A 19,218-nucleotide genomic window follows, 5' to 3' on the forward strand; every position below is an offset into this window, starting at 1 on the left:
ATACTTAGCGTTGCCTTCCTGCCTGTGTTTTGTCTTTCTCTGGAGTTGCGGATCTGGCAGAGTTGATGGGGTTGGCTTCGGTAAGGTTTGCAAGCTGGGGCTGTCGGGAGCTGCAATTCAGGAGGCTCCCACATCAGGGACGTACATCTGACAACGCCCTAAACGTGGCTCGATGTGCTTTCCATGTCGGCGTTATTAGGAAGCAAAACGCCAAACGAGCGCACGCTCCGAGGGGCCCCGCTGACAGCCCATTTCCCGGCCTCGCCTTTCCGAATAACGGCGGTGCCCTCGGGGAGATCCCCGCTCTGAGGAACCGCTGGGGGAGCGGGCGGGGCTGGGAGAGAGGGGGAGCGCGGTGATGAGGGGACGGCCGCGTGTGGGGAGCCGCTGCCCCCATGAGGTGGGGCGGGGAGCGGCGCCTCCCTGTTGGAGGCTGGGCGCCGTGCTGCGGGCTGGCCGGCAGCCACACAAAGCGCCGCTCTCCCCTCCCTTTGTCTGCGTGGCTTTGTCTCTATCACAGTCTCACAGTCTGGTGCGGGTTGGAAGGGACCTTAGAGATCATCGAGTCCAACCCCCGGGATTCGAGCCCTGTGTAGCAGAGCGGCACTTCGACCACTTGCGCCACAGGGGGATTCGAACCGGGGTCTCCGGCGTTGCAAAGTGCCTCCGGCCGCGGCCCTCCCCTTCGTGCCACCTGCGCACCGTGGGAACGGCCGCTCACCCCCTGGTGTCCCTCCCGCCGCGGAGCTCCGTGGCGCGGCGCTTTGTCACCGCTTTTATTGTCTGTTCTATGCGAGCGGTTCCCGCACAGGTGTGTCGGAGCTGCGGGAGGCGCCGCCTGCCGCGCCCCGCCGTCCTACAACCCGGCGCGTCCCGCCGCCTCAGCCGCCTCCTCCTCCTCCTCCCCTGTCGGCAGCGCGCAAGTCCACGCGTGCGCGAGCCCCGCGCGCTCCCGCCGTGCCGGGAGGGGGCGGCGCCGCGATGGGGGAGGGAGGGGACGGCGGGGCGGGAGCGCGCGCAGCCCGTCGGGCGGGGCGAGGCGATAACCCTTGCGGAGCTGCCTGGGAGACCCCGGGTTTGGGGCTGCGCCAGCGCGCGCGGCGCCTCCTCCTCGCTTCCCCCCCCCGGCTCCCCCCCCCGCCCCCCCGAGCCGAGTGGAAGGGGCTGGGGTTGGTGCCAGCAGCGGCGTGAGCGCTCGAGCGGCCGCCATTTTACGCCAGCTCCAGCACACTGTCCGGACACGCCGAGGGAGCGGAGAAGGGGGGCAGCTCCTCAGCACGCCGAGCCGCCAGCCGCGCCCCGAGCCCCTTCGCACGGCGTTTCGCCCCCGCAGCCGCAGGTCAGCGCCGGGCCGGGGGCTGCACTCGGAGCGGGGCCGGGAGCGGGGCCGGGCCCGGCTGAGGCGGCGGAGGGGCCGAGGGGCGGGGGGCACTCGGCGCTGCCGGGCGGCGCCGCGCTGCGGGCGGAGGAGCGGAGCGGCCGTTTCGGGCGGCGGACGGAGGGCGCGGCGGGTCGGGCCGGGGCGGCGGGTAGGCCCGGCGGGCGGGGGGGGACGGCCCCGTGCGGGACGCGTGGCTCCGCTTCATTGTCCCGCCGGCCCCGCCGCGCCATTCATTACCCGACACGGGCCGCGCCGCCGGAGCCGCCGGGCTCGTTCGCCTCCCGGGGCGGAGCGCGGTGGCGGCTGCCCGGGCCGGGGGTGCCGCGGGCTTGGCGGCGCGGCCCCGCATTGTTTCGGGGGAAGCGCGGCTCGGCGGCGGCGGCGCGGCCGGGAGGCGCGTGGAGCGGCCGGGCCGGTGGTGAAATCGGGCCCGCGGTGTCGCAACCGCGATCCGGGGGGAATCGGGCGAGAGGTGGGGAAGGGCCGGGGCGCGGGCGGGGGGGAGCCGCTCCTCCTGCTCCCGGGAGCGCGGCGGGGAGGGGGAAGTCGGTCACTGGAGGAAGTTGTAGGACATCTGAGCGCGCAGAGCACGTGTTTCCAGCGGGCTCATGGCGGCCGCCGCTGCCGCCGTGGGAGGGTGCGGGCCGGAACGGGCGCTTTGTTTCTACGCCGGCCCGGCCCGGTCCGGACGGCGGCGCGGGCGGGAGGGGAGCGCGACCGCGAGGGGTCGGCGGGCGGCGGGGCCGGGGGGGGCGGGCGGGCGGGCGGTGGTGGTGGTGAAGGAACGCGGCGGTTCGCTGCTTAACGCCCCCGCCGCTGGCTCCGGGCTCCGTCCCGAACTTGTTGGGAGCTTCTCGGGGAGCGCGTTACGGAGACAGCGGGCGAGGTGAGTCAGTGTCTGGCTGCGTTGTGTAAAACCTGCAGTGAGAGCCACCCCGCCCCCGCCAGGCAGCGGCGTTAGGGCTTCCCTTTGTGTCAAGGCTCCTTTTGAGGAATTCCGTGCGGCTCTGGAAGCTGGAAGTATCCGGGAAGTGCTCCGCTGTCTCTTTACGAGAATTGGGTGGGCTGCTGCACGTGCTGTCACTTGAATTGTTCTGCTGGAAGGTGTTTGCAGCTTAACGATTCTGCTTCTCGCGTTTGAACAGATATCTGGAAACATGGCTACTGAACATGTGAATGGGAACGGTACTGAAGAGCCAATGGACACTTCTGCTGCGGTTACCCATTCTGAGCACTTCCAGACGTTGCTTGATGCTGGTTTACCACAGAAAGTTGCTGAAAAACTAGACGAAATTTACGTGGCAGGTAAGCAGTGAAACTTGCCAAACCTTCCTAGGTCCTAGAATATTTCACTGGCTTCTGCTGCTGTCTTTGGGCTATCTGAGCAACTTCATGTGGTTTTTAGAAGTACAAGAACTACAGTCTCAACAAAATACATGGTGTTTTTTTGTGCTTGTTTTCTTGTTTGTTTTTATCATTCAGTGTTTTAGTTTATCATGATGTTTCCCAGAGAGCAGTCTGGGCCAAGCTGCTTGGGGTGGGTGGTGGGAAAGAGAAGTATGAGTATAAGCATAGTATTACCTGGGATAGGCAACAGCTGACACTTAGAAGGAGCAGGTGATATGGGCTTTGTGAGCTTTTAGTGTAGTTGTAGATAATGTCAAGTCACTGAAGCCTTGGTAGACATCATCTGATGTAAATGATGCTTTGTGGCATGGTACTGGAGCTCATAGATTGTCATTGTATTCTGCCTGTCAGGCATGGCAGTAGCATAGTAAAGCTTGATTTTGGTGCTGTAGTTGCTTTGAGTGCTGCAGTTTGCAGTCTCCTCCCAGTCATCACAGTACGTTGCTCATCAAGCCAAGTCAGTTTTTGATAGATCCTTTAGAGTTCAACTTAAGGATACCAAAACTAAACCTGCCCCGCGTGACATGAGAATTCAAATACATGAATGCATTAACTCTTAGTCTAATTCTTATGATTTTAATACTTCTGGATGAAAGTAAGCAAAGTGCACTTAAATTTTAACTTAGGGAACTGAGTGATTTCTTAGTTATAGCAACTTACTTTTAGCCAGCAATTGGTTTAGGGGACACTGAAGTATATTAGGTGTGTTAAATATGATGAAACAGAGATTGCTACCCAAATGTAATTAGTAATTTTTTTTTTTCTTTTCTCTAGGGCTAGTTGCACATAGTGATCTAGATGAAAGAGCTATTGAAGCTTTGAAGGAATTTAATGAAGAAGGTGCATTGGCGGTGCTTCAGCAGTTTAAAGACAGTGATCTCTCACATGTTCAGGTAACATGAAGCAATTCGGAATATAATTGGTGAGGGATAAACTGCTGGTAGACTGACAAAAGGTTTGATTAAACCTCTTCACTGAATCATGTGTCATATGTGAAATGTGCTCTGTGGAAGTTCAAGGAAAAATTAGGTTCTGGTTTGTAATGTTTGCAGAACTGAAGATTAATGCATCTCTTGCAGAACAAAAGTGCCTTTTTATGTGGAGTCATGAAGACGTACAGGCAGAGGGAAAAACAGGGGACCAAGGTGGCAGATTCTAGCAAAGGACCAGATGAGGCAAAAATTAAGGTATGTGACTAAAAGATTAAAGCTACAAAGACTGTGTTGTTGTTTTTTCAAAGTGATTGTGATACAGATCTTAAGTTTTAAGGAACCGTGCTTGCCTAGGAAGGGATCTTAGAGATTATTTTATGATATGGGGGGTTGGACTCGATGATCTCTAGAGGTCACTTCCAACCCCTACAATTCTGTGATTCTGTGTTATTTACAAGCTTTCATTTATGCTTTCATCTTAGGTTGTGTCTTTAAGAGAACTTAATCTGTCTGTTACTAGAACTGAATGTGTATTGAAACATGGAAAGCATTTGGCAGTTTGGTTTACATTCTGTGTATTGGCTTGTTGGGACAGTCAGACAGCTTCACAGTTAGAAGTTGTAGGAAACTTGTCAGCATAGCTATTTGAGTTCCAAGTACATGACTTTAGCTACTGGCTTGGTTTGCTTCTCTCAGTTCAGAGAGAAACTCCCCAACAGGGAGATAGTATGAGTCAAAATTGTCTTAAAGAATACTTTACTTCTTCGCATGAGTCTTCTGATACCAAGAAACACTTGTAACAGGAGTTAGGTGTACTACAGTTTACATTAGATACTGTGATAAGCAACTTTACCAAATGGAAAGGACAAAGAAGTATGTTTAGTTGAAATCTTGGAAAGTTGAGGCAGTCTTTTGTCTTTAACTTTATATGAATAAAATGGAAAATCCATGTGATGCAGATTAAAAATAAGTATGTGGATTGTAAAACTGGCATGTCCCTTTTTCTCCTGATTTTGATTTTTTTATAATAATTTATTATTTTATAATAATAATTTATTATAATAATAATTAAACAGCTGGTATACGGTTCTTGTCATTGCCACATAAAGCATCAATAATATGTATTAAATAAAGTATCGTAGCTGTTATTGCTGATGGCTCCACCATTTAAAATTGCTCTGCAATTTTCCAGTTGTGAAATCAGCTTTTGATTGAGTTGTTAAGCGAGCAGTTCCTTTGCCTGCAGAGTTGGTTCGTCTTTGTACAAAGTTATTAAGAAAAGCCACTTTTCTGAGGAGCTGCTGTGGATATCAGCGTTCTGAACTTCAGTTTATAGTTGGTAACGAATTTGTAAGTGTGTGCAGTGATGGTAGCAAAGCTCAGTTGTGCTGCACTGCTGTATTTTCCCACAAGGAATTGAAGGGAGGAGGAGGGACAGCATTGCAGGAGGAAGGAAGTTTTATTACCACTTGAGTGGTGGGATACCTGAAGCAGAAAGAGCACTGTTAGTGTTCCAGGAGTTGTAAGCTGTTGAACATGTGTTCTTTAGCTTCACACTTATGAGTAATCTCATTAAGTGAAGGGAACTTCTCTGCATAAACGTTTGCAGGATTGGGCATGCCAAAACAAGAAGTGGCTCGGGCTGCTAAGATCTTCCTAATTAAAGGGAAGCTCAGTGTTCTAATGCTTGGCCTCCTTTTTTTTTTTTTTTTTTTTTTTTTTTTTTGCATGTATGTGTATGAAAATGAAGGAATTGGGGAAAACTTCATGTGAACCTCCTCATTTTCTACTGTTTCTTTTCATGGCAATTTGAGTAATTGTTCTGCAAGTTACTTACTTGTTGAAGCACCAGGCTTGTTCGCCTGTGAGAATTTCAAAGCAGTACTGTTAAACATGAATTTTAAGCATGTCTGTTGTCTGTGAATGAAGTACATCTCAGTCAGCCAAATTTCCATGTGATTTTAAAATCACAGAATCACAGAATTGTAGGGGTTGGAAGGGACCTCTAGAGATCATCGAGTCCAACCCCCCTGCCAAAGTAGGCTCCCTACACATCACACAGGTAGGCATCCAGGCAGGTCTTGAACATCTCCAGAGAAGGAGACTCCACCACCTCCCTGGGCAGCCTGTTCCAGTGCTCCGTCACCCTCACTGTAAAGAAGTTCTTGTGCACATTCATGCGGAACTTCCTATGCTGTACTTTCATCCCATTACCCCTAGTCCTGTCCCCACGCGCTACTGAAAAGAGACCAAAATGTTGGGTTTTCTACTTGCAGGCACTCTTGGAAAGAACCGGCTACACTCTTGATGTGACTACAGGACAGAGAAAGTATGGCGGGCCTCCTCCAGAGTCTGTATATTCAGGACAGCAGCCTTCTGTTGGAACAGAGGTAAGGAGGAGATAACTTATGTAGGTGCATTTGTATTGCTTGGGTGTATTTTTTCCTTATAAGCAACACTCTGTGTCTGTTGTAGATATTTGTAGGTAAGATTCCAAGAGATTTGTTTGAAGATGAACTTGTTCCGTTATTTGAGAAAGCCGGACCTATATGGGATCTCCGCTTGATGATGGATCCATTAACTGGTCTAAATAGAGGATATGCTTTTGTCACATTTTGTACTAAAGAAGCAGCTCAGGAGGCTGTTAAGCTGGTAAGTTTCTTCTTCTGCCTTTTGTTTCTTTTCCTTTTTGGTAAGAACATTGTGGCTTTTAAGCAGTTGTCCTTATGCTTATGTCTGAATGCTTAAAATTAAGCTGTGTCATTGTTATATCATTTCACAAATGTCCACTTGGCATTTAAAAGTATTTCTGTGTTATCGTGAATGTAAATCTTTGCTGGACAGGTGTTAGGCACAGGATAACGAATAGAAAAAAAGCAAGGAAATTTGGTCCAGTTCGGTGTGCCTTTACTATATACCAGAGCTGTGTTAGCTGTGGTGACTTCTGAGCTGTCACGGTTTGGATGAGTTCTGAGGAAAGCGCTGATTGAGTTGCTGCAGTGCAAAGGAGTTGGTCGGGCTTTGTATGATTTCTGCTTTGCTGATGTACCAGCAGAGGGCACCACGGGAGAAAAATGTGTCTAAACTCACACAATTTCATGAGATACTTGAGGGGAGAGAGAATCACTTTTAAGGCTGTTTAAACAGACTGGAAAATGACAGAAAAGCCACGGGTTAAAAAGTTTACACTGTTTAGACAGAGATGTGAGGTATTATAATAGACAACTCCTTATGAGCAAGCTTGTTTTTCTTGGGGGTTGGCCTCTTCTCTCGTGTAATCGGTGATAGAACTAGAGGGAATGGTTTTAAGCTGCGTCAGGGGAGATTCAGGCTGGACATTAGGAAGTATTACTTCTCGGAAAGGGTAGTCAGGCATTGGAATGCACTGCCCAGGGAGGTGGTGGAGTCACCGACCATGGGAGTGTTCAAGAAACGTCTGGATGTTGTGTTGATGAATATGATTTAGCTGGGAAGTATTGGTGATGGTTGGACTAGATGATCTTCTAGGTCTTTTCCAACCTTGATAATTCTGTGATTCTTAAAGACCCCCTCCCCCTTTGTCTTTCTAGTTAAGTGAGATGTGAATCTTTTTGAGCTAGTTGCTTCTGCGTTGACGTGGCTGAGGTGATCCTAAGAGTGTGAACCCTGCTCGTTCTGAGTTACACTGATGCTGTATAAACCCAGTAGGGTTAAAATCTCTCTTCTTTAATAGGGTGCACCTTAGACAATGAAGTTACCTTGTTGGCACGTTAATAATAAAAACCAATTGATAGAGACAAATAAGGCTGAAGATAGGACTGTCTCCCAAAAAGTATCGAAGTGTCTTAAAAACAAAAACATGGAAGTATTAAAAAAAAAAAAAAAAAGAGGTATCTGCTGTTTAACTTTTTAAACAAGAATGTTCAGTATGCCTGTGCACAATCCAAATACACTTGGGAAAACTCAGCTGTTTGCATGTACCTCTTTGTACTTTCATTGTCAGCTCAGCTATTTATAATGTGTGTAAACTCTTCAGAGTTGTGCACATGACTTACCAAAAGAGTGGAACAAATCAAATACGTTACCAGAGGTCCTTACTAATCGAAGAGTTTTTTTCCTCAGCTGCATTTTGCTTAAATGCAGCATATTTCTTTGAGGGTCTGAGAAGTCATTTGTTTCCCTAGAAGTAACATGTCAGATGCCTGACCTCAGTCTTGTACTCAGTGATACAGGGGAGGAAGGTAATTAATGCCTCGGTACACTTGATCTTTGATAAAGCAGTTACTTGTCATTCAGTTAGATACCTATTGAGGGTAATAGTTGAAAAGTGTTAGGAATGATAGCGCAGATTTTCAGTCTTCATGCTAATTCTCTCTGACAAATTCTACAAGATGAGGTTTAGCTTTTGAGTGGTCTTGACCATAGCAGGCTGGCTGGCTTGTTGTATTAGAAGTTGCTCAAGTTGTCAAGGAGTGACTTGCATGAGAATGCAAGTCGACAGGCTGAGGGAGTTGGGTTTGTTCAGCCTAGAGAAGAGAAGGCTGTGGGGTGACCTCATTGCAGCCTTTCAATACCTGAAGGGAACCTACACCCAGGAGGGGAGTAAACTCTTTGAAAGGGCTGACAATAGCAGGACAGGGGGAAATGGATTTAAGTTGAAAGAGGGAAGATTTAGGTTGGATGTTAGGGGGAAGTTCTTCACTAGGAGAGTGGTGAGGCCCTGGAACAGGCTGCCCAGGGAGGTTGTGGATGCCCCGTCCTTGGAGGTGTTCAAGGCCAGGTTGGACGGGGCCCTGGGCAACCTGATCTAGTAAATATGTATGTTTGGTGACCCTGCCAGGCAGGGGGGTTGGAACTACATGATCCTTGAGGTCCCTTCCAACCTGGGTCGTTCTGTGATTCTGTGAGAATCAGCAAAATATGCCTGTGGAACTCTGCTGAAAATAGTGGATTGTTTGAAATAACTTTGATATGCTTCAGACAAGCAGTGGAATGGTGCTGTGGCTTGATACCAAGGAGACCTAAAGATATGAACAGTAGTTAATTGTATGTCTGATACTTCATCCAGTGTGTAGTCCACCATCTCTGCCCTGTTGCCAGCTGCTTAAGTGGCATCTCAAGTGTTGTTCACTCAAGCACCACCTGTCAGAAGTTGGGTGTGACTTCTTTCAGGCATCTCTTCTCTATCGGAGTGTCTGGTTTGCCTTCTGATTCTGTACTCTGAGCATTGTGTTTTATACACACACACACTCAGTTCTTCCTGCTGTTTCATATGAAGTTGTTAGTTTTTAGTTTTGGAAGTTATTTTGGAAGGATTACTATTACTGTGGGCATGCACAGAATCACAGAATTGTAGGGGTTGGAAGGGACCTCTAGAGATCGTCCAGTTCAACCCCCCTGCCAAAGCAGGCTCCCTACACCACGTCACACAGGTAGGCGTCCAGGCGGGTCTTGAATATCTCCAGAGAAGGAGACTCCACCACCTCCCTGGGCAGCCTGTTCCAGTGCTCTGTCAAAATAAGGCACGGAAATAAGAACCAGGGGGTTAAGCTTGTGGGAGATTATATACCTTATGCTGCTATAATTTGAAGTATTTTTTGACCACAGCAAATAGAAGTTTGATCAAAGTACAGGTACAGGTGAATTATGCAAGCATTCCCCTGAAGCAGTTTGCCAGCGAGGCCCAGCAGTGCAGCTTGTTCACCACTAGAAATAAACCTTGGGTGAAAGTGAATGAAATGGCGAACCAGATTGTAACCTTACTTCACCCGTCTGTGAATAGGTTCTTGAAGAACTCAGCAAAGTAAGAATGCTCTGTAGTGTCTACAGGATACTAATGTCTCTGTTGGCTTTGGGCGTGGATTCAGTGGTGACAGGAGAGAAAAGCGTTATGCTGCCCTTGCTAATCTTGTGGCCTGACTGTTGTGGCACTTAATCCAGAATTGGGCCTGTGTGTGCCACCACAGAATCACAGAATGACCCGGGTTGGAAGGGACCTCAAGGATCATGTAGTTCCAACCCCCCTGCCTGGCAGGGCCACCAAACATACACATTTACTAGATCAGGTTGCCCAGGGCCCCGTCCAACCTGGTCTTGAACACCTCCAAGGACGGGGCATCCACAACCACCCTGGGCAGCCTGTTCCAGGGCCTAACCACTCTCCTAGTAAAGAACTTCCCCCTAACATCCAACCTAAATCTTCCCTCATTTAACTTAAAACCATTTCCCCATTTCCTGCCCCGTGCCTTATCTAAGTTTGCTAACTATTTACCTAAAAAGCACCAGCTGTATATTTAGGAGCACCTAATTGCAGGCTGCCTTGTCAGAAGTAGGAGAAAGATGTGATAGAAAATAGTAGTTAATATATTGTGGCGTGAAAAACTAATGTCAGTGTGCAAATGCAGTGTGTTAGGATAATTAAGAGGTGTTCTTATTACAAGGTGTGGGAGAGTCATTTGGATTATATGTGGAGTCAGACTTTAGTCTTAGATTTTAAAAGGGACATCAAGATAATGTACTGGGTAAAACTGACTTGTATATTCCATTGAAGAAGCATCTTTTTTGTGTCTTGTATCCAGATGCATAAGGGACTTGCTAGTCCAACTAGTTGGAAATATGCCGTTGAAAATCCTTCCTGCATCTAGAGTTCTTTCAGCTCACTTCTACAGTTGTATAGCTTTGACAGTTCTCAGTTACACAGGGTTTTTTGGTTTTTTTTCCTACATGTATGTCTAAATAATTGTACATCTTCACCCTCATTTTTAGTGCATTGAACAGGAAGGGGGTGTGGAAGACTTTGCATATGTGGGAAAGTGTGCCACCAGGCACAGAACCACTTGCTAGATTAAATAGCTGGGTTGAATTTTGAAATGCTACTCTACTGCTTGTCAATAAAACACTGACCACAAAACACATTTTCCCAGCTGAAGAACTGCCTGTTGCTGGGCTTGCAATTGGAAAAGCGTTGATGTGCCACCATTTGACCTCCTTGCTGCTTATTTGGATGATACATGTCTGTCTGCATCCTAGTGAAAGGCACTTTCTTTGTCAGCAGTTGCCTGCAGTGGTGTATATTTTTCCTCTTGAACGGCTGATATGTTCAGGCTGCGTGTTTTGGGAGAGGCATTTGAACAGAAATCTTAGGATTTCAAAGCAGTGGAAGGTTCTGCTGCTTATTGTCTGTGTGTAATCTACATGCTTTGGAAAGAATTCAGCTATTGCTCTTGCATGCTTTGCGGAGAAGACCTGATCGTGGCCGTCTGTCTTTTGTGAACTACAGACTTTTGGAAGGGAATCTGACTTTAATTGCAACACCTGTCTTCTGTTATACACAATTCAGTTTAAGAATTCACAGATGCAATCTGTAGAGGAACTTGAGTTTCTTTCTGTGCTGCTGTGAAAGGATTACTTACCCTTGCCCATTGTGAGCTGGACATAATCGTAACTTTTCATAGTTCCACAAAAAATCTAAAGAAACTTGTATTAAGAAACAGGCTTGAACAAAAACCAAAGGTAGTTGTTGGCTGTTGCATGAAGGCAGTCTAGGGAACACAGTTATAGTGCAAAGTAATTGAGTATATCTCATAAGAATGTTCTAAATGTCAAAGAACATACCACGTTACTAGGTGTTACACTTTTAGAAGTGAAGTATTTGATAGTGCTGCTGTTGGAGATGAAAGTTATCCAACTAATGGTTATCTGTGGTTTTTTTTTCAGTACAACAATCACGAAATTCGCTCTGGGAAACACATCGGTGTATGCATCTCTGTTGCCAATAATAGACTTTTTGTTGGTTCCATCCCTAAGAGTAAAACCAAGGAGCAAATTGTTGAAGAATTCAGCAAAGTAACAGGTAACGCAGTAACTGTTGTATTGAGCTGGGAAGTGTCGGATGTGATCAGTAATGAACTTTCTGCCATCTTTATCTTGTTGAATGATGATGACTGATAGGACTCAGCATTTCCCTTGACTTTGGGGATTTATGGGTTGTTGTTTAATGTACTGTGCCAAGGGCTGAAATCTGTAATTAGACTTGGTGTGTAGGTCCAGTTTTACTGAGACACGTGTAATGTTTAGAAAGGCCATTCAAACAAACGTGTGGTTTAATTCTTTCAGTGCTAACAGGTATTTCAGAAACTTTTCAAGACAGAACTGAAGCAGATTGGAGAACATAACTAGTTTTGTGCTTCAGAATTGCTAGCGTTCTGATAAGGATCTATTTTTGTTAATAGCATATAGACTTGAAAAGGTAATGTTGTATGGTTTCTGTTACTGAATGCTGTACTTAAGGTTTCCTGGAGCAACACTGAAACAATTTAGAAGTATTGAAATCATGCAAGTTTAACCTTCTGTTCTTTGGACATCCATGGAAAAAGCACATGCTGATAAGTGTTGTGACATAGGGGTTTGAGAGGAGTTACAAAATGCAACTTTATGGCTGCCCTCTCTCCTCTGGTCAGTGAGAAGAAAGGTATTCTTCCATAGTTTCTAAGCTTTCCTCACTTAATAAAAGGGTTGCTAAGCTGGGATAGACTAACATCCTTTTGGAGATGTTGCTCTTGAAAGTGTGGAAACTTTAATATGTTCATAGGCTCAAAAGTCCAGCATGATCATGCTTTTTGGAACCACTAGTTAGATGTGTACTTCCCAGAAACATAATCTCTACTTGTGAACATCAAGTCATAGACTAAAGCTATAACAAATAAATTCTTTGCTTAATTTCAGAGGGCCTTACAGATGTTATATTGTATCATCAGCCTGATGACAAGAAAAAGAACCGGGGTTTCTGTTTTCTTGAATATGAAGATCACAAAACTGCTGCTCAAGCCAGACGTAGGTTAATGAGCGGCAAAGTGAAAGTCTGGGGAAATGTTGTTACAGTTGAATGGGCCGACCCTATAGAAGACCCAGATCCTGAAGTCATGGCAAAGGTAATAAAGCTGTAAGAGAAACGTAGTAGAATTAAAATACCTTGTTCCAGAGTAAGTATTTCCTGATATTAGCCCAGGTTTAAATAACATCTGTCAGTCTTCTTGAATATAGATGTGAATTTTTAAATAACTACTGTCTGATGTTATCTCATTCTCCCAAGGAAGAATTGGTCCATCTGCTGGTGTACTTAATTTCTCCTCTGGAAGTGGATGTAGTGACTCCAAAAACACAAATAGCTTTTGTAGTTTAGGATTTGATTGCACAGAAATTTGGCTATGGTCAGAGAACAAGCCTGAATGATTTGTAACCCTGGAAATGCATGTTTATAACTTAAGAAGTGAAACATTTAAGATGTGCAGATTGGACTTTTCAGAGATGTAGCAATAGCTTTTGAGAAGATGACCAATTATTTTGTACTTTGAACTATGTATTTTTTTTTTTCCTTTCTTCATTACTTTGGCAGAGTGTTAATTCCTTAAAATGTTATGACTGGATTTTGAGTATTTCAGTTAAGCTTAAGTCTGAACTCTAAACATTGTGAAGTACACTGCAACACTTCCATTATACATATGATATTTTGCCATAGGAATTGATTGCCTGATTTTTTTTCTTCCCATCAGATAATGTCCAAGTCTGTTGTTTTCAGTTCTGTTGTGTAGCTGGGTTGTTTGATAGAAACTCATAGCTAGCTCTTATCCTCATCTCTTCACTTGCTTTTTGCCCGTGCTTTTATTTTCACCTGAGACAAATCACTTGCTGGAGTCTTGCTTTGTTGGGCCTAGTAAGATGACTTGGCTGAGAATCTCCTCTTTGCTGGTCCATAAGAAAAAAGGGCTGGAGCAGGGGCTCACTTTTAGGGGAAAAAAATAATCTGCTTTTGTAGTAAGGGCATTGCAGAAGCATTTTGGAGTACCCTGTTTTCAGGCTTTGTTTTTCTTGCTATGTATTGTAGTTGATCAGCAACAGGAAAGAATCTGTTGAGAGTGGCACTTCCTGCATCTCTGTCTGAATTTCTTGGCTCAAAAGAGAGCCATCCTAATCCAACATACTGTTAAACTAAAGAACCTCTGATGACTTGGTCACATAGTTAAGTGGGAGGTGGAAGGGACATCAGTCCCTATCAGTGTCTTTCTGTGGTAAACTTGCAAGTGTAAGGAATGGAAGACTGAAGAAATTAAAACTTGGTAGTGTTTTGTCCCGTATAATTTTTTTAAGGTGTCACCCTTTCAATACCTTGTGTTACTTTATATTTAAGTGGGAACCGTGTAGGGTTTGTGTAGGGAGCCTGCTTTGGCAGGGGGGTTGGACTCGATGATCTCTAGAGGTCCCTCACAACCCCTACAATTCTGTGATTCTGTAACTACAGGTTGGTTATCGGTGTTCCCAGCCACTGCCCTTCATGAGCAAAGGGAGAGTGCTTGACTCTTGTATGCTTCCTTTGGTAGAAGGCTCTGGGAGGAGTGCTGTAAGAGTAGAAGGTTGCTTTTATCAGGGCAATTATTTGATCTGCAGTTTTCTCATCCAAACTACTAGAAAATAAAGTCCATAAGAGCAAATGGTGTTGAAGGCAGATTTACCTTGAATTAGCCAGGGTATGAAAGTGATGTTTGAAATACCTAGCAAAAAAGCTTTTTTATAACTTTTAAGTAGTTGTGCTGATAGTTTTCTCCTAAGCAGCATTTTGATGCTGCTCATGTTTTAAATTATTTCTGTAGCGTGGTTGTGGGTACAGAGCATGTGCTGGATTGGCAGCTTAAGTAGCTAAATAAAGTCTGGTTCTCATGGCTGTGTGGTAGATGATAGGGCAGGAAATAGGGATACTAACCCCTGGAGAATGTAGTAACAGAGTTTGAAGTGCTTGTGCTGTAGGTAGGAGGAGGAAAAGGACCAGATTCAGACTTTCTGGGGGTAGTTCAATCTTGAGCAGTTCACAAGTGGGTCCTGCATTTATTACACAATGCTGCTGTGCATTTGCATGCCGAATAGCAGGGTATATTTGTTGTTAGATGTGTATTGGTGAATTCTTGGTTACAACCTCTGAGCCTTAACCAACTGCGTTTTTTCTTGAAACCTCTTCAGCTTAAATGAAATAAAAGTGATTTCATCATCACTCAGCCCATGCTTCAGTTTTTCTCTTAGCATTGACACCTGTGTCCTCCCCCCTCTACTCTGCCCTGGTGAGGCCTCATCTGGAATATTGTGTCCAGTTCTGGGCTCCCCAGTACAAAAAAGACAGGGATGTCTTGGAAAGAGTCCAGCGGAGGGCCACTAAGATGGTAAAGGGCCTGGAGCATCTCCCCTGTGAGGAGAGACTTAGGGAACTGGGTCTGTTTAGCCTTGAGAAAAGAAGGCTGAGAGGGGACTTGATCCAGGTTTATAAATACCTGAGGTGTGGGGGCCATAGTGGTGAGGCTGGTCTCTTTTCAGTAGTGCGTGGGGACAGGACTAGGGGTAATGGGATGAAAGTACAGCATAGGAAGTTCCACACGAATGTGTGGAAGAACTTCTTTACAGTGAGGGTGACGGAGCACTGGAACAGGCTGCCCAGGGAGGTGGTGGAGTCTCCTTCTCTGGAGATATTCAAGACCCGTCTGGACGCCTACCTGTGTGACGTGGTGTAGGGAGCCTGCTTTGGCAGGGGGGCTGGACTCAATGATCTCTAGAGGTCCATTCCAACCCCTACAGTTCTGTGATTCTGTGTTGATTGGTTCAGATACGCATTTCACCTGTAAGAACAACAAAGGTGTTAGAGATCAATGTATCCAACTGCACAAAAGAAAATTTAAACTATTTGTGTTTTTGAAAGTGTCACATTAGAGCAGTTTGTACTAAGAAATAAAGATTATAATCTATATGGTTTGTAATCATATCTGACACAGAGAATGTCAGCTGCTGTGGTCTTACTGTTGAAGGCTACTTAGGAGTCTTGTGAGAACCGTCTCTGATTTTATCCCTTCTTAAAGCACAAGAATAAGCAACATTGGTGTGAAAGATACCAGTTCTAAAAGCAGGCAGTTACGTGGCAAAACATTTGTAGTTCACTTTTTTAATTAAGGCATGGTTAAGATATCTTGCTTGTGCTAGGAAGGCTCGTTGACAAATGTTAACATGGGACAGGAAGAAGCTTTCCTTGTGGAGCTGGCTGCAACTTCTTTCATCCCCCGAGAATCTTCCAGGGTAGCTATTGCCAAAGGCTGAAGTTGATTATCTAGATCAGATTTATGGTCTGCAGTGTCCTTTCATCCCATCCTAACTCTGCCATCTAGTGAGACGAGGATTTATAGAAGTCTGTTCTGTTTATTAGTAACCTAATTACATGGTCATACACATAGTAATTATGTATTATACATACAATTAGATGTTTGGGTGTTCTAAATTCCTATACTTTGTAGGAGCAGGGGTTATAGTTTCACTTCAGAAAGTTGAAGCATGCTTTCTTTGGTTCCTTTGTAGCCTATGTTACTTGTGTTGACCTTTAGGATTGGAAATGGGAAGTCAAATACTGTCATAGAGCACGTTTGCTTGCTTTTATCACCATCGGTAGTGGGGGAGGGTGTGGACAGAGGTTGCAGCTGCACTGTAGGAAAGTAGCACTGTAACTTCGGGACACAATGGCAGCATCTGAAAGGGACTCCCAGAATGCAAGAGAGAACTCATGGGTGATGTCGTGCAAAGGTAGTGATAATGCACAGTTCATTTAGTGCAGTGCTAATGTGGGGAGGAAACAGGTTTTCAGTTGGTTGGAGGTGGCTGTTTTCTTAAACGAAGGGCTCAGCTTGACCTGTGGAAGTCCAAGAGTGGCCTGGCAGTGTCAGCCTCAATGTCCCGTTCTGTGTTTCTTCCCTCTTCTGGATGTGGATTCAGCTCACTGAGTGTTTCTCAGGCAAGCACAGTCCTGCTGCTCTAGTATTTGGTGTAGCTGTAGCTTGGGAGCCACAAGTTAAGCAGCTTGAGAGCTGCAGGCCTGTCACCTCTGACCTAGATATTACAGTGATGACTGTTCTGCAGAAACCTGTCTGAACAATGGGATGTTTTGATAAGTTAATTATTTTGTGTGTAACCAATCTCGCTTGCCTTCTTTCAAGTTTGAAGGTGTTCCTGAGTTGAAAATTAGAGCTGCTGGGATTCTTTTAAAGATTAACAAAAACGCTGTTGACTTTCAGGATGCTAGTGCTATGTAATCATGTTTGAAAATGGATCTCATATTTTTAGCAGCGAGGGATGTTTGCAGCCAACTTGTGCTTATAGGAGCGTATAAATTTCCATATCTACATACATTAAACACTACATTTAAAGGATATTTTCAGTGCTCCCAATAGTAACAACTTGCAAAGCTTTATTTTGTCTTTTGGATCACACTTCTAAATCTTAACTAATTTGTTTTCCAGGTAAAAGTTCTATTTGTCCGCAATCTTGCCAACACTGTAACAGAGGAGATACTAGAAAAGGCCTTCAGTCAGTTTGGAAAGCTAGAGCGAGTGAAGAAGCTAAAAGACTACGCTTTCATTCACTTTGATGAACGGGACGGTGCTGTAAAGGTACGTGGAGAGAGTTGTACTTGTGTGTGCATGCTCGTGCAGGTGTGAAAACAGTTACTAAATATATAGTTTAGATGATGTATTTCTTCTAACTGTGGAGGAGTGCTAAGGGTTTTTGCTGTAAACATTCATCTCTGGGAATCTCCTATAAAAAAAACACCAAAGCGTTTGTTAGCTTGAAAGACTGCATCTTAGGTGCATGTATCCTGAGTAATTCTCTGATGAGTATCTAAGATAATCATACCTGTAATTTGAAATAGAAAGTGCCAGAAGTTGAATGACTTCTCAATGAATTTTCAGTAGACGCTAAAGTCATTTCTCTAAGACAAGCAAGATTCATTTAGGTAAAAACCTATTTTCTAGGAGCTGAGCAACTTCATTTTTTATGGTGTAGAATAAGCACCTTTTCTTTTTGACAGGAGGTTCAGGACAACTGAGGAATTGTCACCCCCGGATTTTGTTAGCCTGGTCTTTTCTCTGGTCATCTGTTGTTAGGAAGGGAAAGTGCATTTCCTCTCCTGCCTGTAGTCTATTTTTTTTTATTATTATTATTTTAATGTCCTGTGGGAGGATACAGGATACAGGGGGATTTAGCTTTTCTTGTTCATCCAAATGTCTTGAAGCAGATGCTTAGGAAGATGATTGAAAGAGTCTTCTCACAGGATACACATCCTGTTGAGGCTTGGCTATGTAGAATCCTTAAAAGCTGTAGAATCTTCAGGATTCCTCTGCTTGAAGTGAACTTTTAGCAATTACTGAAACTTCCTTAATTGAGAATGAGACTGTTACTTTTTGGCTTTAAAAAAGAAACAAATTAACGTGTAAAAGCACAAAACCACACTGATTTTTTAGTCTTAGTAGTGTTTGTATTTATGCTGACAGTAGAAATATATTGCCTTACTGCAAAGTTTTCCTTAGTGTCTTTTCAGAAAGCAGTTCTGCCACTTCATTAATTGAAACAACTTGAAAGGATTTGAGGTCTATTCAGAGTTTTGAGTGGAAGATTTTTAAACTAATACATGCAGTCTTGGGTTTCAGAGTCAAGTTAAGAGGAAATGCATAACTGTCTGAAACCCATAATATTGTGCTGTCTAATTCTCTTCTTTAGGTTTAAATTGTTGTTTTAGCTGTGGATAACAACATTTAAAATGCATATTCTAAAGGATAGAATAAAATTAATAACTCCAGATATGCTTAGAAGTATATTTAAAGTCTGGTTAATTCCTTCAGGCAATGGAAGAAATGAATGGCAAAGATTTAGAGGGAGAAAACATTGAAATTGTTTTTGCTAAGCCACCAGATCAAAAAAGGAAAGAACGGAAAGCTCAGAGACAAGCGGCTAAAAATCAGATGTAAGTGTAAATGCATGCACATGTGTTGTATTACTTCTGAAAGACATGTATGATCTTAAGAACTAGAACTTCTAGGTAGTTAGTAAGTGTATCATAGTGCACATAGGTTCTTCAGCTTCTCTTAAAATGTTGGATGTGTTTGTGTTTTATGTAAGATCTCGTGGTGTTAGTTGAGAATTCAGTTACTGTTCTGCTCAAAGGGTGTATGAGCACCAGAGGAAACGTGTGGGTTCTTCACTTCTTGTTCTTAAGCTTCATGTATTTCTGCACTGGTCTGTCAGATGGATGTATTTAGTGACATGTGCTCCTTCTAGCAGTCTTAGGAGAATTGATATGGCCACCCCTGAAAGGAGGATCCTGGTATAAGTTTTTGCAACTTCCAGAAGACACATCTGTTTATGAAACTTATAAACTCATCAAGATCTCACTCTCTTGAATGCTTAACATGGCAAAAAATACATTTCATGTCACTGTGTTCTGCTTAATGTTCTCATGTATTTATCTTCTTGGGTATCTTGTAACTTTCCTAACCACCTTCCCTCCCCCCCTGTATTTCCAAAAATAACTTCTGCCACTGCTGCTGCGCAGCAAATGAGAAGACAGGATGGTGGGGTTACCAGATTACTGCAGATCTCCAGATAGTGACCTAACGTACGCATGGAACTGCTTAAGTTTGCCCTGCTTATAGGTCTTGTAAC

At 44.8% G+C, this 19,218-nt stretch overlaps 1 protein-coding gene across 14 annotated transcripts in view; it reads left to right on the top strand.

Moving 5' to 3' along the window:
• The first annotated feature begins 1,147 nt into the window (after window positions 1–1,147).
• The window catches only part of SYNCRIP (synaptotagmin binding cytoplasmic RNA interacting protein), a 26,154-nt gene continuing 8,083 nt past the window's right edge, over window positions 1,148–19,218 (top strand). For 9 of the 14 annotated variants that reach the window (XR_014944168.1, XR_014944169.1, XR_001554320.3 and 6 more), the window contains exons 1-10: window positions 1,148–1,339; window positions 2,527–2,686; window positions 3,563–3,681; window positions 3,868–3,975; window positions 5,997–6,110; window positions 6,196–6,372; window positions 11,416–11,551; window positions 12,424–12,629; window positions 17,019–17,168; window positions 18,399–18,520. Coding sequence is in view for 7 of the 14 variants with exons in the window: in XM_085541932.1 (XP_085398058.1) it covers window positions 2,539–2,686; window positions 3,563–3,681; window positions 3,868–3,975; window positions 5,997–6,110; window positions 6,196–6,372; window positions 11,416–11,551; window positions 12,424–12,629; window positions 17,019–17,168; window positions 18,399–18,520 (1,280 nt within the window). In the remaining 7 variants the exon portion in view is untranslated. Of the gene's footprint in view, window positions 1,340–1,733; window positions 1,854–2,526; window positions 2,687–3,562; window positions 3,682–3,867; window positions 3,976–5,996; window positions 6,111–6,195; window positions 6,373–11,415; window positions 11,552–12,423; window positions 12,630–17,018; window positions 17,169–18,398; window positions 18,521–19,218 lie in introns of those variants that run through there. The other 5 variants (XR_014944171.1, XR_014944170.1, XM_085541934.1 and 2 more) reach the window with 3 other exon arrangements.

This window comes from Coturnix japonica, chromosome 3, assembly GCF_054131305.1.
Source record: "Coturnix japonica strain WE chromosome 3, WE-NBRP24, whole genome shotgun sequence".
Classification (NCBI taxonomy): domain Eukaryota; kingdom Metazoa; phylum Chordata; class Aves; order Galliformes; family Phasianidae; genus Coturnix; species Coturnix japonica.